Raw genomic sequence first — 17,997 nt, 5'->3', positions numbered from 1 at the left:
GAATTTTATAAGGAACTTTAGTTGTAATCATAAAATACACTGACTACCTAACAAGGCATATAAAGCATGACAAGTCAACTTCATTATAGTCATATGATGTATTTTTTTAATTGGCAAGAAGACTTCTTGATCAAAACTATTCACTATTATAGATCTATTTCATGATCCAGGAATCTCAGTTTAGAAACTATTATTCAAGGGGGGATGTAGCGAGCAAGATGGAGTCACTCATGTCAAGCAGGGACATAAGCAGCCAAGGAATTTGCAGCTGAGACCAGATATCACCAAAACCAGCACAGACTGGCAGTACTAAGAACTGATAATCAATAAGGCTGGAGAACCTGGAAGAACCAAGAGCTGATAATCACTAGAACCAGGAGAGTCTTGCAAAGGCCCCAGACTGATTAAACTCCTTTAAACAGAGGATTTCTGCAGCAGACTGTCAGACTCTGCAGACACTGAGCCTTCCACTTCTGACCGTACTGACCGAAGGCCTTGCCTGATTGATCTTAAACATCAGAGAGATTGTCCACTGCTTGAACATAATAAGCAGTATGAGCTGAGAGCTGACCTAGACTGGACCGAGGCCTTACCTCAATTGTGCGTTCAGGGACTGACCTTGCATTTGGTTCAGTAACTTCTTGCCCCTTGTTATAGCTTCTCTGTTGCATGATTTTGTATGGTACTTTGTTTTGTGTGTTGTGTATGAAGCCAAGTTAAATGCACAGTAACATGTCATTGAGTTTGGAATTCTGACGTTGTGGAAAGACACAACTCATGTAGGGGCCTTGATAGTGGGCTCGTGGCAGGGAAGAAAAACCCAAAACCTCAACGTACAAATAAATGAATAAAATCTATTCATGTGCGAGTGTTTCCTGATTTCTCCTCTCTCTATTTCTGCATAATTCATATTTCCAGCTCTCACAGTGGGGGTTTTCTTTCGTTTTGGGATGGATTATTAGAATGAAGAGAGAAGCCAGAGCAGAATGACTTGGGCCAGGGGAAGAACCATGCCAGAGAAACCACACTGATCTATAAAATCAAGAGCCAAGGGGGAAGTGTGAAGAGAGAGAAAAGCAGTTAGGTTTTTGGCTTGTTGGGAGTTTGGGGGTTCAGAATGCCATTGTCTCGACAGCAATTAGAGACTGTGAGAGAACTGAGGAACGAAGGAAGGTATTAAAAAGAAAACCATAGTACAAAATGGAGTCATTTATGTTAAGGGCCCCATGTTAGCAAACCAAGATTTAATACTAACCTAATTGTAGTATTATATATCCCCCAGGAATATAACCTTTAACCAGTCAACATGGAATTTCCTAGTCAGCACTAGGAAATTTACCAATAGACCCCTTCCATTCCCCTTAGGAAAGCAACCTTACCTAAAACAATGTGTTCTTTGCTAATAATTTCCATTGTTAGGTTCTCTCTACCTTTCAAAACCTGTCCTTTTCTGTAGCTCAACAGAGCTCCTTTCTATTTGCTAGATAGGATGCTACCTGATTCACAAATTGATCAACAGAGTCAATTTAGTCTTTTAAATTACTCAGTTGAATTTCTGTTATTTAACAAAGGGAGACCTGATAAATACTGTCAAGAGTTTTAAACTGGTTCTGCTGTGATTTTTCTTTGAAACACGAAGTGAAAATTGGAATTCATTTAAAAATTACTTTTAGGCAGTGCTCTGTGGTTCTGTAGAAACTGAGCTACATGGGGACCCAGGACGATTACGGTTACAAAAAAATTTTCATGCGATATTATTATCACTGTAAGAAATCAGAAATAACCAAAAATGCCTAACAATAGGGAATCAGCTATGCAAACTGTAATATCTCAACATGATAAGAGAAAGTATGGCATTACAGATTGATGGTGGATTTGGGAATGAGGCCATTGGAAGTCTCACATACAGTATTCTATTATTTCTAATACTTTTTAAAAATAAATCACTAAATCCCAGCTCCACCACTAACAACTTCTCAATTTCCTCATTTATACATTAAGAATAATTATATCTAAATTGTAGGGTTGTTGTGAGGATTAAATGAAATAATATATGTATAAAATTCTTTTTTTTTTTAAGATTTTATTTATTTATTTGACAGAGAGAGACACAGTGAGAGAGGGAACACAAGCAGGGGGAGTGGGAGAGGGAGAAGCAGGCTTCCCACTAAGCAGGGAGCCTGATGCGGGGCTCGATTCCAGGACTCTGGGATTATGACCTTAGCCGAAGGCAGACACTCAACGGCTGAGCCACCCAGGCGCCCCGCTATATGTATAAAATTCTTAATAAGGTGCATGCCTCATTGTAGACATGGTAGCTATCATTATAAAATATCAAAGTGATGTTAAGAATAATAAGTATGTGGGTTAAATCAGTGTGAAAAGAATATATATGCAAACAATTAAATTAAAAAGCATAAGATTATCATGTCCGTGCATTGGCAAGGATGGGAAGCACATTTAGAATGACTGAGGTTAGCTCATTTACTTTCATTGCTGCCCACAAAAAGAGAATGAGCTCAGGTTGAAGAACAGTGATTTAAAATGAATATAAAAGAACCCTAGGATTATAAAATGCTTAAGAAATCTATAAAAGAAAACATTAAAACATTTTCCTCTAGAGATTAAAAAGATAATTACGTTGGTTTCTCATTTATTTCCCTGATTACCGTGGTCAAAAGGTAATTTATATCTGGCTTTGATAGGTGTTCTCTGCCTCAGGGATTTTTCCTTTCTAATTGTGTTTGTTTAGGCTAATAGAAAATGAATTTGCATTCCTTGAACTCCTACCTATTGAAGGTGGGTTGATGACTCAGAAGAATGCTTCACGGTTGGGGAAAATTCCTTTGGAATTTAAAAGGTGCTAGGAATAATCCAAAAAGTAAATAATCCGGGGAAGAGTTAACTGTCCAGGAATTCAATAATCTCCTACATCTCTCCCATCACCTTTCAAATAAAAATACCCAAAACATAGTAGCCAGGAATCCAAGATGTGAGATTTGGAGAGGAGCTAGGACCATTCTTCCATCCTGGTATCACTTACGGTACCTCCCTTTACAGTTAGTTCCTTTTTAAAAATATTATATTATATCAATTGTATTATGCTATGTTATATCACAATTATGATATGATTATATTTTATAATTATTTTAATGCCTTTTTATAGGGCTTTCTGGACTCAATAGAACTGTGAAAATCCTATGTTTGGAGTAGTTGTTCCAAGGATTTTTACTGCAGTTGCAGGAAGTGAGGACAGTTGCTAGAGACTTCGGGTTCCACTCATCTCACTCCGACTGGCAAGGAAAAGTTCACAGCGAGTGAGGGACAAGATGAAGAGGAAGGCTTGTTATTGTTTGCTTATTGGTTATTTATCTCAATCTGGTTGAGTTTTTTTTTTTTAAGATTTTATTTATTTATTTGAGCAAGAGAGCGAGAGAGAAAGAGAGATTGAGATAACAAGTTGGGGGAGGGGCAGAGGAAGAAAGAGGCTCCCCGCTGAGCAGGGAGACAGATGCATGACTTGATCCCAAGACCCTGGGGTCATGACCTGAGCCAAAGGCAGACACAACCGACTGAGCCACGCAGGCATCCCTCTGGTTGAATTTCTGAGTCCTATTATCAAAAACTGACTTTCACATTAAAGTATAAACATATTATTATTTAAAAGTTTCAAAAAGGTACATATACAATTAAACATGAAAATCCTCTGTAACTGCTCTTCCCCATCCAATCTCATTCCATCCTCCAGATGGACACTATGCACAATTTGATGCACAATTTGAAGTTTGTTTGTTTTTTTAAAGATTTTATTTATTTATTTGACAGAGAGAGACACAGCGAGAGAGGGAACACAAGCAGGGGGAGTGGGAGAGGGAGAAGCAGGCTTCCCACGAAGCAGGGAGCCCGACGCGGGGCTCGATCCCAGGACCCTGGGATCATGACCTGAGCTGAAGGCAGACGCTTAACGACTGAGCCACCCAGGCATCCCCACAATTTAAAGTTATGCATTTCTATGCATTAGCATACACATAGAGCCATCAATAAGGAAACAGTTAAATAAATTAAAGAGTATACCCATCCTGTTGCATACTGTGCAGCAGTTTAACAAACAAACAAAATATAGCCATAAATGACCTGATATGTAAAGAACCCAGAGCATATTGTTTTCTCATTCATTCATGACATATTCATTTTTTTATTCATTCCTTCATCACAGCTATACCACAATCTATTTATTCAATTTATTACCGACACCACTTACAATACCAAAAAAAACAAAAAACAAAAAACAAAACCCAACTGCAATATTCTGAAACATGCCTTTTCATGCCTTTTCATGTGCTATGTGACTATTTCTCTAGTACAGATAAATAGAAGTGGAGTTACAGGTTCAAAGGACATTTGCATTTAAAACTTTAATCAATCCTGTCAAATTGTCTTTTAAAAGTCTTTACCATTTGACAGTCCCTCCAACTGTGTTTATGCATATCCTCCTACTCTCCAATAAATCCTTACTTACATAGGATATTACCTAGCTCCTCAATTTTGTCACATAGGCAAAAGGAGGGGTTGGGAATCTCATTGTTTTAATTTGTATTTCTCTAATTTTAGTGAAACAGATCATATTTTATATGTTTATTGGCCATTTATATATTTTTGTATATTTCTCATTCTTCTGTTAGCTCCTTATTCCAGAGGGGGGTTTGTATTTTTCTTACTGATTTGTAGGAACTCTTTATAATCCTAGATATTAATCTTTACCTATCATGCAACTTGCAAAATATTTTCTCCTGCTTCTCTTTTGAATTTTAGCTCTGATTATGGTTGTTGCCAGCAAATTAAAAGTAATGCTTTCTACTTTTTTCAAATAACACTATTATTTTTTTATACTTTATTTTTTTAAGATTTTATTTATTTTATTTGACAGAGAGAGAGAGACAGCGAGGGGGAGTGGGAGAGGGAGAGGGAGAAGCAGGCTCTCCGTTGAGCAGGGAGCCCAAGCGGGGCTGGATCCCAGGACCCTGGGATCATGACCTGAGCTGAGGGCAGACGCTTAATTGACTGAGCCACGCAGGTGCCCCTATACTTTATTTTTAAGTAATCTCTATACCCAATGTGGGGATTGAACCCACAACCCTGAGATCAAGAGTCGCATGCTCTACCAAGAGAGCCAGCTAGGTGCCCCCACTATTATTTCTGTTAACAACATAGAAGGTGAGAAAAAGTTTGAGATGCTTTCTTTTCAACTAAAATATTTCTGCTGTTGTTCTGGGAGTTGTTTTTCTTAGGAGGCAATTGCCTTTTCTAACAGGGATTGAAGGGCAGAGAAGATTTAAGAGATAAGGGATTAACTAGTAGCATGGAACTGGAAAGTAGAGGAGCTTTTCAGTTTCTCTTAATTATTTTGTTACTGTACAGACCATCAGACAAGACCATGTGCTAATGTATAAACAAAAATGACATTCTATGGCCAAATATCTTTTGGACTACCTATCATTGGATAGGTTTCATATTATATCTTACTTCACAATGTCCAGATTATTTTAAAAAATGACTTTACTTCTAATACAAGATTGAGCCTTCAACTGATACTTGATCCCTACAATGAATAGCCCAAGTAATGCTAAGTAAAAGAAGTTGTATACTTATTTCTCCTTTCTTTTCTTGGAAGTGTATTTCTTATGTTATCAACCTGTTATGGTGTTCCTGAAAATAAACCAAAAAAAACTTAAAAACTAAAATGCGGGAGTTCCTGGGTGGCTCAGTCAGTTGAGCGTCTGCCTTCAGCTCGGGTCATGATCCCGGGGTCCTGGGAGCCAGCCCTGCCTGCGGCTTTCTGCTCAGCCGGGTGGGAGCTTGCTTCTCCCTCTCCCTCTGCCTGCCACTCTGCCTGCTTGTGCTTGCGCCATCTCTGTCAAATGAATAAATAAAATCTTAAAAAAATAAAAAATAATAAAAACTAAAATGGAGAGAGAAAATTAAATAAGGCAAATTGGAAATATGCCCCTTAAACAATTCATGTGGCTTTTGTGCTGGTATATAGACTACCATATGATATAGTGAATTTAAGGAATAAATTTGTTGTGGGACAAAAGAGAAAAACCAATATCATTTATTCATTTAGAAAGCATTTATTAAATGCCTCGTAGTGTTAAAGAATGTGTAAGGAGCAAGATATAGAACCATGTCTTTCCCTCTGTAAATTAGTCTATTGGAGAAGAGAGATAATTAGTGATCTTTGCAAATATATTTCTATTAGCTCTGGTAAAAGAAAAGAATAAGCAAGATCTTTACAAAGTGTAAAGACCTTGAATTTTTTACAGGATGATATAAAAAATACTTAACAGCTGTTAATGCCACCAACCAATGAAAAGTTGGTCACCCCAACTACTGGCTGAACACTGGCCTTGGTTACATTAATTAGGGGTTTCCACTGATAGTATGTGGAACGGTAGTGTAAAAACAGTCATTCTAAATAACTCTCTTTTTAAGTTTTTGGTAACAGATATAAAGTTAGTTTAGAAATATAAATAGGATTTGAGAAAAACTCAGCTAGATTTTAAATTTTTGATATTTTTCATTTCTTAATTTTTATGATATTTACTTTATAAAATTGTTTTAGATAATACAGTCACATGATTAAAAAAATCAAAAGGTACAAAAGGCTATTCAGCTAAAGGAGTCCCTTCCACCCTGTCCCAGACTCACAGTTCTCCCTGGGGGAAACCAACGGTGCCCCTTTTCTTGTGCATCCTTCCAGATATACTATGTATATAATTTTTTAAAAACTTACTTAGTTATAACAAATATCCTAGATTGGAGCTTGTAGGCCAGCACAAAAAAGAACTAGTGACCAACTAAGACAACCAAGAACATTAAGAAATAGTATTTTAGGGACACCTGGGTGACTCAGTCGTTAAGCGTCTGCCTTCGGCTCAGGTCATGATCCCAGGGTCCTGAGATTGAGCCCCACATAGGGCTCCCTGCTCCTCTCTCTCCCTCTCCCACTCCCCCTGCTTGTGTTCCTGCTCTCACTAACTCTCTCTCTGTCAAAAAAAAAAAAAAAAAACTAAAAAAAAATAGTATTTTATATTAATCTTAGTGCAAGAGACTGAATGTATCCCCCCAAAATTCATACGTTGAAACCTAACCCACAAGGTGATGGTACTAGGAGGGGGGTGCTTTGGGAGGGAGTTAGGTCAAGAGGGTGAAGCCCTCATGAATGGGATTAGTGTCCTTATAGAAGAGACCCCAGAGAGCTCCCTCTCCCCATCTGCTATGCGAGGACACAACGAAAAGACTGCCATCTATGAACCAGAAAATGGGATATCCCCAGACACCAAATCTGCCCATGCCCTGATCTTGGACTTCCCAGCCTCTATAACGATGAGAGATAAATTTCTGTTGCTTATAAGCCACCCAGTTGATGTGTATTTTGTTATAGAAGCCCAAACTTCTCTAAGACACTTAGTTACTGAAACTCCTAGGAAAGGGCGTCCTGTCCACTGTTACATTCCAGGTCAGAGATGTTCCCTTAAGGAAAAAGCGTTGACTATATGCTTTAAAGATGGGATATTTCAAGTTGATTACACATAACAAGAGTTAAGGAATCTAAGTATAGTTTTTTTTATTTTTATTTTTTTAATTTTATTTATTTATTTGACAGAGAGAGAAACACAGCGAGAGAGGGAACACAAGCAGGGGCAGAGGGAGAGGGAGAAGCAGGCTCTCTGCTGAGCAGGGAGCCCGATGTGGGGCTCGATCCCAGGACCCTGGGATCATGACCTGAGCCAAAGGCAGATGCTTAACGACTGAGCCACCCAGGCACTCCAGGCTTATTTTCTGATATGTGTATATCAGATTGTAATTTTTCTCTGAGTACAGCCACCCAGGCGCCCTACAGTTTTTTTTAAAAAGTAATCCTGATTTCTTTTTAAAACTAAGATATAGTTCACATGCCATAAAATTTGACATTTTAAGTGTACAATTCAGTGGTTTTTAGAATAATCAGAAGGTTGTATAGCCATCACTGCTATCTAATTCTAGAACATTTTCGTTATCCCCCAGAAGAAATCTTATACCCATTACCATCAATCCCCCAGCCCCTGGAAACCAGTAATCTATTTTTTTTTTAAAGATTTTGTTTATTTATTTATTTGACAGAGAGAGAGAAACAGCATGAGAGGAGATAGGGTCAGAGGGAGAAGCAGGCTCCCCGCCAAGCCGGGAGCCCGATGTGGGACTCGATCCCAAGACTCTGGGATCATGACCTGAGCCGAAGGCAGTCGCTTAACCAACTGACCCACCCAGGCGCCCGAAACCAGTAATCTATTTTGTGTCTCTACGGATTTGCCTATTCTGGACATTTCATACAAATGGGATCATATGATATTCAGCCTCTGTGTCTAGTTTCTTTCATTTAGCATATTATTTTTAAAAAAGATTTTATTTATTTATTTTTAAAGATTTTATTTATTTATTTGACAGAGAGAGAGAGAGAGAGAGAGAGAGACACAACAAGAGAGGGAACACAAGCAGGGGGAGCGGGAGAGGGAGAAACAGGCCTCCCGCTGAGCAGGGAGCCAGATGTGGGGCTCGATCCTGGGACCCCGGGATCATGACCTGAGCCGAAGGCAGACGCTTAACGACTGAGCCACCCAGGTGCCCCAAGACTTTATTGATTTATTTGAGAGAGAGAGAGGGTGCGTGTGCGCGCATGAGTGGGGGAGGGGCAGAGGCACAGGGAGAGGGAAAAGCAGACTCCCTGCTGAGCAGGGAGCCCAAGGTGGGGCTCCATCCCAGGACACTGAGACATTGACCTGAGCCAAAGGCAGATGCTTAACTGACTGAGCCACCCAGGTCCCAGGACCCTGGGATCATTACCTGAACCAAAGGCAGACACTTAACCGACTGAGCCACCCAGGCGTCCCTCACTTAGCAGATTATTTTTAAGGTTTATCCATGTTATAGCATGTATCAGTACTTTATTTCTTTCTCTTACCTTTTAAAATGTTCTTAACTTTTAAAAATTTTAGTAAAACATATGTAACATAAAATGTACCATTTTAACCATTTTTAAGTGTACAGTTCAAGGGCGTTAAGTACATTCACACTATTGCACAACCATCCCCCCATCCACCTCCAGAACTTTCTCATCCTCTCAAACTGAAACTCTGTACCTATTAAATAATAATTCCATATCCCTTGGTAATCTCTATTCTACTTTCTGTCTCTATGAATTTGACTACTCTAGGTACCTCATATAAATGGAATCATACAATTGTTGTCCTTTTGTGTCTGGTTTATTTCACTTAGCATATTGCCTTCAGAGTTCATCCATATTGTAGCTTGTATCAGAATTTCCTTCCTTTTTAAGGCTGAATAATATTCCATTGTATGGATAGACCACATTGTGTTTATCCATTCATCAGTTGATGGATATTTGGGTGTTTACACATTTTGACTATTATGATTAATGCTGCTATTAACATTCATGTACACATTTTTGCATGACCATATATTTTCAATTCTCTTGGGTGGTAGAGACAGGTGGGGCCATAGAGGAATTTGATGAGTAGTCAACACAGCTCAGAGACTAATCATGACCCAGGGAAGGACAATGATCACTGGGACTCTGTGTCTCCTTTGAGGAAAGGGTGAGGATGCTTTCAGTTGTGTAGAGGATAGTTGTGTCTTGTTAAATAAAAGCATAAAGTTGTTACAGTTTTCCTTTGGAAATTTAAGTATAGGTAGAAGGGTATAGAAGGATGCTAAGTAGCCCAATGGATGAACTGTGCTAGTTACCAAGCTGTCATCTCAGATCCAACTCCCCTTTATAAACCCTACTTCGTGAGAGACAGAATGCTATTTTGTGAGTATAGAACCGTTATTGATACATACAGAGAGTACCAGTCAAATTTCTCAGGCAATGAGTGATCACTTATTACTTTATGTTCAAACTGAATTCTTTGGGCTCTATGATAATGTGACATAATAGAGAAGTAACTATATTTTAAATGGTTACCCATTTTCCAAGCAGAGCTCTTCTTTCTTCAAATACCTACAATAAATAAAAAGAATGGAATGATTTTATATTTCATGGTTCAAAATACCCATTACAAGAAAGATATCATTAAACTATCAATAAATAAAAATTGACAGTCTTTTCATTATACGAACCAAGTATAAAAAGATAGATTTCATTCCTGAGAGGGTACTTTACTTATTTTTAAATTGGAGATGATACCGTTTTTCTCAGTTTATCCATGTGGAATAATTCATCTTAAAGAAAAAGCAATGCTTTTTTTAAAGGAAAGAATAAGAAAAGAATGGAATGGTAAAGTGAAACCAATTTTGGAATTTGAAAGGAGATGAAAAAACAGACAAAGGAAAAACAGGAAAGTGGGGATCCTCCCCCAAATATCAATAGTATGAGAGCCTGTGAAATTTATGAATGAGCAGCTCTGTTTTTTATATTTCGGTGTGTACACATATCATGGGTGTACATGCGCTGATATGTTTGTAGGATTAGAAATTTGTATATGTGTACCTCTGGGCTTACAACTCAGTGTTTATCTGGATAGGCTTGTTATTATATACTAGTTAGCACAGACACCATGTCATTGTTACATCTCTACTGTAGAGTACATAGCATATTACAGGTACGCCTGTTTGCTGGATTGAATGAATCGGTTGTGATAAGGAATATCCTTACGGATGTATCGGTACAATGTGAGTGGATTTCTATATTAGTGTAGAGGTGTTTTTCTGAGCCTCAGTCATATGTGTATTTGAATGAATGAGGAAAGGAGACTGATGGGAGAATGTTTGGCAGAGGAGGGAGTTACGGAGAGAGGAAGCAAGGGAGAGTCATGGACAGATGTGAATGTCTCTCTCAATCCCACACTCAGCCCCTCTTGTCAGCTTTCAAAATTGGGATTGATGTTTTTCCCTTCCTTTTAGCGCTGCCTAAATTCTCTAGTGCTGTAAGAATGTTCCCACTTGGAGACTAGCTAAGGCTCATTTCTTCCCTTTTTACGGAGGAGGAGCTGGTTTTATGCTTCTTTTTTTTTTTTTAAGATTTTATTTATTTATTTGACAGAGAGAGAGACAGCGAGAGAGGGAACACAAGCAGGGGGAGGGGAGAGGGAGAAGCAGGCTTCCCACGGAGCAGAGAGCCTGATGTGGGGCTCGATGTGGGGCTCGATCCCAGGACCCCAGGATCATGACCTGAGCCAAAGGCAGACGCTTAACGACTGAGCCACCCAGGCGCCCCTGGTTTTATGCTTCCAACAAGATAATGCTTTCCTTCCTTTTTTAGGCTCTCAAACGCTAGTTTGAAAGGGCATACAAAAGGGGGTTTGAAATAATTGGTTCAACAACAATCTCAAGGCCAGTGAAACGTCAGTTTTGCTCCTGGCCATAGAATCTCCTACATTACAGGTAGACACTTTTCTCACATTACAGAAGAAGAAAAAGGATGCCCTTCTCCCCTGCCCCCTATTAACCTTCACCTGGGCTGTTAGGGCCCTCAAATAATGGCACAGATAAACGTGGGATTTCTGGATGAAAATAGAAGAGAACTTATAGAATACAGGAGATTTAAAAATGTGGATTCAGATATTTCCTGAACTCTTGCCCTCTGTCTAACCAAAGCCTATCAATCATCTGTTGGTCAATCCAAGTCACCAGCACCAGCACTTCTCAGATGCCCAGGGGATCTAGCTCCTCCCAACTCATATTTCAGTTATAGCCCACGCTCCACGTGGGCTTTATAGGGTTTGCTATGGCTCTCTCATTGTCTCTGGTCATTTCATCTTCCCATGTGGATTACAACCACTTTATAATCTGTCTAGGTTGCAAGGCAGGCCCTCAATAAACACCTGCTGATTGAACAACAACAAAAAAGTTTCAAAAGTCATAGCATTTTAGAGCTAAAAGGAACCCCTAAGATCTTTTGAATTTCCTTATTTTAGAGAGGACAAGAAGAGGCCCAAAGGCTTACATTTATAAATTTTTAAAAATCACTGGTTCCAGGCTGTCTGTTCAGCTCAACTCTGTACTGGGTTCCTCACTAGAACCATGGTCTTCCCTAACCTGACTTCCAGCCATACATTTGCAACAACTGTTGGGGGAAGAAGAAAATGTTAGGTCCCAAGACCACAACCTCTTTTTAAAAGGAGGATGAGATGACCATCATGGCGCCCAGTGACAATATGGGGAATTAGAAACAAAGGGGCATTGACTTGAAGAGGAGAGGAAAGTTAGCGAGAAGGTAGCAGGAAAGGAATGGGGTGGGAGGTGGGGAGTGTTACTCAGGCAAAAGCAGTAGTTTTTTGTTTTGTTTTTTTTTTTGGAGGGTGGAGAGGGGCAGAGGGAGAGAGAGAATCTTAAGCAGACTCCACGCCCAGTGCAGAGCCCAATGCGGGGCTAGATCTCACAGGCCTGAGACCATGACCTGAGCTGAAATCAAGTCAGATGCTTAACCAACTAAGCCACCCAGGCATCCCTAAAACAATAGTCTTTAGAAGGCCAATGACCAAGTCTAAGCAGGTCCAAGCAAATCCAGTTCTTACAAAGGCCTCTAGACCCAAGTAGAAACTGATGGGAGTGAGGGGGGAGAGGAAAACCAATAGACAAGCTCAGATCTGGTTCTGACTCTACCCTTGCAAGAAAGAGAATTTGGGACACATTATTTGTCAGGGTCTCAGTCAGTCTTATATTCTCTGGTTCGGAGCAAGTCTTCATTCCAAAGATTTGCAATCAGGTTTGTCATCTTAAAGAGCTGGAAAACAAAGTATTGATTCAAAATAGAAATATAAAATGGATCTTCTTTCCTCGCAGAGCACTGCAGTTTGTTTATATCACAGTTTACTTGGAGCCTGCTGTTAAGTCAAAATCCTACGGTTGTTATTTTAGTCTGTTGACAGTGCAGTTACATATTTCACCATGTGACATCATTACAGTGTAGGAGTGAGACATTTAGGGGCTCCTAAATTATGATTGATTAATGGCAACAAGGTGCTTTTTCTCAGAACACCTTTTAACATGTATTGTACTGTATCTCGAAAAAGAAATGTTGGTTACTTTCAATTAAAACACTAGATGGCAGGTGCGCCTGGATGGCTCAGTTGGTTAAGCGCCTGCCTTTGGCTCAGGTTATGATCCCAGGGTCCTGGGCCAGAGCCCCATGTCGGGCTCCCTGCTCCTCAGGGAGTCTGCTTCTCCCTCTCTGCCTGCCCCTCCCCCTGCTTGCGCTCTCTCTCTCTCTCTCTCAGTGTGTCAAATAAATAAATAAAATCTTTAAAAAGTAAATAAAACACTAGATGGCAAAGAAATGCATACTTTAAAAACATTCTTCCTCTCAAAATTCATAATGCCCAAGTTATTTTGAAATCTGTTACATTTGCCTATGCTGATCATGCTCTCTTTGAAGGCATCTGAATTTGAATTCAATCTCTGCTTCAAGTCTGCTGTGAAGTTCAATTCCTGTACCCCGATGAGCACCGAGTGTTGTATGGAGGTATTGAATCACGACATTGTACACCTGAAACTAATATGACACTGTATGTTAACTAACTAGAATTTAAGTAAAAACTTAAAAAAAAAATCCTGTGACCCTTTTTAAGACTGAAATAGTTACATATTTTCTATTTTACTACAGAATTGAAGACAAAAATAAAACAGATAACAGAACCTCAAAATTATACCAATCATTGGTGACACATGCCCTATTTAGAAGTATAGAAAAAACCTTGAAATTATTGTATGGACTCCTTCTGACCAGCTATATCCTTGGTGTCTATTTTTAATGCCTTTTACACAGTCAGAATGTTAGATCTGGAAGCAACCTCTGAGGTAATCTGATCCAACATACTTATTTTATAAAGGAGGATGGTAAAGCCCAGAGAAAGTAGGTGACTTACTCAAGTCATACAGGAAATTATCAGTGATCTGGAACCAGAATTTTCAATTCCCAGAATTATTGTTCTCTCTTTAATTTATATTGTTTTTAGATTGTTTTCGAATTTGGAATTTTAGAAATTGTATTGCACTATGTAAAGTAAAAAATGAAAGCTTTCTTCTAACAGGACCACCTCCCCCAATGCCATCCAACTCTTCCGGGGAAACCACTGTTAATAGTTTGGTATTGGGGCACCTGGCTGGCTCAGTCAGTAGAGCATGTGACTCTTGATCTCAGGGTTGTGAGTTCGAGCCTCACATTGGGTGTAGAGATTACTTAAAAAAAACAGTTTGGTATACCTGTATACAAATTTTATGTGTATCTATGTACATTTATACATATACATACATGTATATACACGGGCACAGATTTTAAAAAATAGTTTTACTCCAAACTGGAACCTAATGAAACCACAAAATAACTTTTTGATAAAAAATGAGAGGTCTAGGAGCACCTGGGTGGCTCAGTTGGTTAAACATCCGACTCTTGATTTCGGCTCAGGTCATGATCTTGGGGTTGTGGGATCACGCCCTGGGTGAGGCTCCTCGCTCAGCCGAGAGCCTGCTTAAGATTCCCTCTCTCCCTCTCTCTCTGCACCCCCCTCAAACCAATAAATCTTTTTAAAAAATGAGCGGTCTAAAGAACAAAATAAATATTATCTCTAGAAATTATCATTTCGAGACAAAAGCTATTAAAAAACCAAGATAAGACAATGTAATGCTGGCTGTGATGCACTGTCCAGGATTTATTCATCCACTTGATGGGGAGTGCTGCTGGCTGTCAGCCATAAGCTTGAGAGCCCGGCTTTGTTCAAGGTCAAGCCCTTCATGGGGCAGCTAGCATCTACTGAACGGTCAGTGTAGAAGTATATTTTTTATTATTTATTTATTTATTTATTTACTTATTTAAGTAATCTCTACACCCAATATGGGGTTCAAACTCAGAACCCTGAGATCAAGAGTCAGATGTTCCACCAACTAAGCCAGCCAGGCGCCCCCAGTGTGGAAGTATAAAGGCTGGTGGCTACAGGGCCAGGCCTCAAAACCCGTGGCCTTTTCTCCCTTCCCTTCCTCTCCTCCCCTCACCCACTTCTCCCTCCTTTCCCTTCCCTTCCCTGGTGCCAATCCAGAGAGCCCTCCACAATCGATGCCCTACATGCTAATCTCAGAGTCTGCTTCTCTAGTAAACCAACCTGCAACAGGCAATCAGGCAATTAAGATACTTTTTTTTCTCCCTAGCTGCTAAATCGATCAAGACTTCGAATTTTAGGAAGAAAATCTCTGAAATCAAGGCATCCAACAAATAGGTATTTCAATTCAAGTCACTTTTTTGCATATGTGTAAAGCCTTCACAATTCTAGGAGAAAACAGATTTCAAAACTAAACACCGAAGTTTTTTTTAGGGGGAGGGGGGCAAAGCAGAGAAGCTGTTATATAAACTGTTGGAGTGCCAAGAACACTTACAAACAGGTGCTCAATAAACAGTTGTTGAGCTGAATATAAAGGGCTTTCAACAGACTTGCTTGAGTTCAGGGCCAGATGAAGGCCAGACGTCTGTCTCTCATTCTCTGCCTTTCCTTTTGTTTCTCCTTGCCCCTCCTCTTATTCTATGTCTCATTCTTCTTTCCTCACTTCTTTTATCTTTTCCTTTTCAGTCTCTCTCCCTTTTATTTCTCACTATTCCGATCGTTACACTCGCTGCTCTCTCTCTCCCCAGATTGCTCGTGTTTCACATCAGAGGAGTAGAACAGGAAAGTACTGAACAGGAGGGGTGGGGACTGATGCTCTTGTTTTCCCAGGGTGATTAGCATATCTGTTCGGTGTAGAGGCAAAGGGTCAAATCCAGACTAAGAAGGAGGGATGGAGGGACTAGAAGGGGAGCCTCAATGAAGGAGGTCCCAGGGAGGGTGGCTGAACCCTGACTCTATCTTTTGTGCCTCAGGAACTCTATCAGGCACTGGAAATACAGAGAGAAGAGACAGAATCTCAACTCTTAACACATTACAGTCGAGGGGGAAAGTGGGTAAACAGTGATGAGAGCAAAGAGAAGCAAGCCGGAGAAGGCTTTCCAAAGAAAATGACATTTGAGTTAGCTCTTAGGGGAGGCAACAAGGGGAACAAAGGAGTGGAGGTGTGAGAGATTATGGCTCATCTGGAGGCCACTTAGTTGTTCCGGACCTAGGATGGGAGGAAAGCAGTGGCAGGGTTTGGAATTAAAAGGCTGGCTGAGGTCAACTTACAAAAGGTCCCCTGTGCTAGGTGTAGGGGTTTGGAATTTACTCTTTGGAGCAGAGTCTGTTATCAATTTCTCATGAAAGGATTAGCTTGGTATTTTATTTTTTTATTCTATTTCTTCCTCTTTTTTTAGTTTGGTATTTTAGAAAAATCACTCTGGGACCAGAATAGAAGATGGACTGGTAGGGATAGAGGCAGTGAAACCAGTTAGGGGTTACAGCGGTGCATCGGGCAAAGGGTAATGAGGGTGTGAATCGATAATGTGAAGCTGGAGGCATATAGATGAATGAAGGAAAGGGGCCCAGATGAAGAGGAAGACTTCTAGAACTTGAAAATGAATTGGATGTGGAAGTGAGGGGGTGCTGGTAGATACACCTTCCTGAGCCTCCTTCTCACACTCCTAAATGTCTTGGAATGCCAAGAGTGCTAGGTGTCCATTGCTTTTTCCTTGGGCCATTTCTTGCCTTGGAGCAAGGCAACCTTGAGTAATGAGGTACTATCTCCGTTTGGGACCAAGAGCAGGCTCTTACTGCTTACTATAAAAGCAAAGGATTCCCTGCGCTCACTGTTCCTCAGTTGTGATGCAAACCCATGGTGTATGTAGTATTTTTCTGGGCCTTCTGGAGCCTTGTGGGACAAGGTAGACAAAGAGGACCAATGCAAACATGATGCTCCTGCCGCTTGCTGCACGGTGAGTAACAAAGATTTTTGTCTCTGATTCAAGAATCTTGTGTTTTCCTATGAAACAGTAGTGTCTCCTATGCCATAAGTAACAGGCTAAGTTATTAGCTTGTAAATTGGGGAAAACCAACCCAGAGCTGGCAGGGAGAAGGATAATTTCTGGCTTGAGTGACTTGGTGTCAAGTGGTGCCTTTTACCAGGAGGAGGAACTGGTGTGTAGGAGCAAGATAATGAAGTCAGTCTTATTGATGTTGATTGTTTTTTACTGACAACTAGGTGTGGTCCTTATAATAGGTATTGATAATAGGAGTTCACTGACCTGTTGGTAACTTCTGCTCCCAACTGAAGCAGGAATAGAAATCCCCAGAGGCTAGCCAATCACACCCCAGCATGACACTCAGCTTCCCACCTCTGCGATCCTTTGGTGTATTCTGTTAGTGCTTTCCCAGAATGCAGGTAGGAAATAAACTTCTTAGGAGAAGCCGAGTAATGCGAGTAATCAATTGAGACTTACTCATTTTATTTGGTTAAATGGGAAGCATTATCCAGTAATTGCAACTCTAGCAAGGAAATTTTTTCTGGGAACTCCTCACAGACTACCTTCTCCTCTCTCATTCCTGGTGGTTCCAGCAGAGAACCAGTGATGGAAGAAAAAAGGCATTTGGGATGAGAGAGAGGAGGAGTGACAGTAGAGGAAAGAACAAACCTAAGACATTTTCATCATGGGCAGGGATTCTGTCTATTGCAAGGGCTCAATAAAAGTTTTTGAAAAATTCTCCATTTGCTTTTTATTATAACCCATTACACAATCCTAAACAATTCCTGTTCATATTTTGATAACTAAGATTTTAATACTTTTTTTTCTTTAAGGCACGGATGCAACTGATAAAATAGCTCTGGTCACTTACCCGGTCATTCAAAAGTTGATGGTTTAGAGGTGTCCAGGTACTCATCTTTGTCTGCATTTTGGGACCATCTATGCCTTTTGGAGGTGCAAATGCCATCATGAAATAACGGACTATTCTTCCATAAGAAAAACCATACCTATCAGAAGAAATGAATCTTATAATCTTCAGAATACTAAAAATACTAACACCATGCCATCTTTTAGTACATTGA

General features: G+C 40.0%; 1 protein-coding gene across 13 annotated transcripts in view; it reads right to left on the bottom strand.

Annotated features, from left to right (window-relative positions):
* FBXO16 (F-box protein 16) overlaps positions 1–17,997 on the bottom strand; it is an 82,432-nt gene that overhangs the window by 56,300 nt on the left and 8,135 nt on the right. For all 13 annotated transcript variants that reach the window (XM_078069472.1, XM_078069473.1, XM_078069474.1 and 10 more), the window contains 2 exons: positions 17,787–17,922; positions 10,025–10,060 (listed from right to left, as the gene is read on the bottom strand). In XM_078069472.1, the coding sequence (XP_077925598.1) occupies positions 10,025–10,060; positions 17,787–17,885 (135 nt within the window). In that variant the 5' untranslated portion in view covers positions 17,886–17,922. The remainder of the gene's footprint in view (positions 1–10,024; positions 10,061–17,786; positions 17,923–17,997) is intronic.

The sequence above is a fragment of the Halichoerus grypus genome, chromosome 3, assembly GCF_964656455.1.
Source record: "Halichoerus grypus chromosome 3, mHalGry1.hap1.1, whole genome shotgun sequence".
Taxonomy (NCBI): domain Eukaryota; kingdom Metazoa; phylum Chordata; class Mammalia; order Carnivora; family Phocidae; genus Halichoerus; species Halichoerus grypus.
Note: the sequence above shows the minus strand (reverse complement) of the source record. Positions and strands in the feature narration are given on the sequence as shown.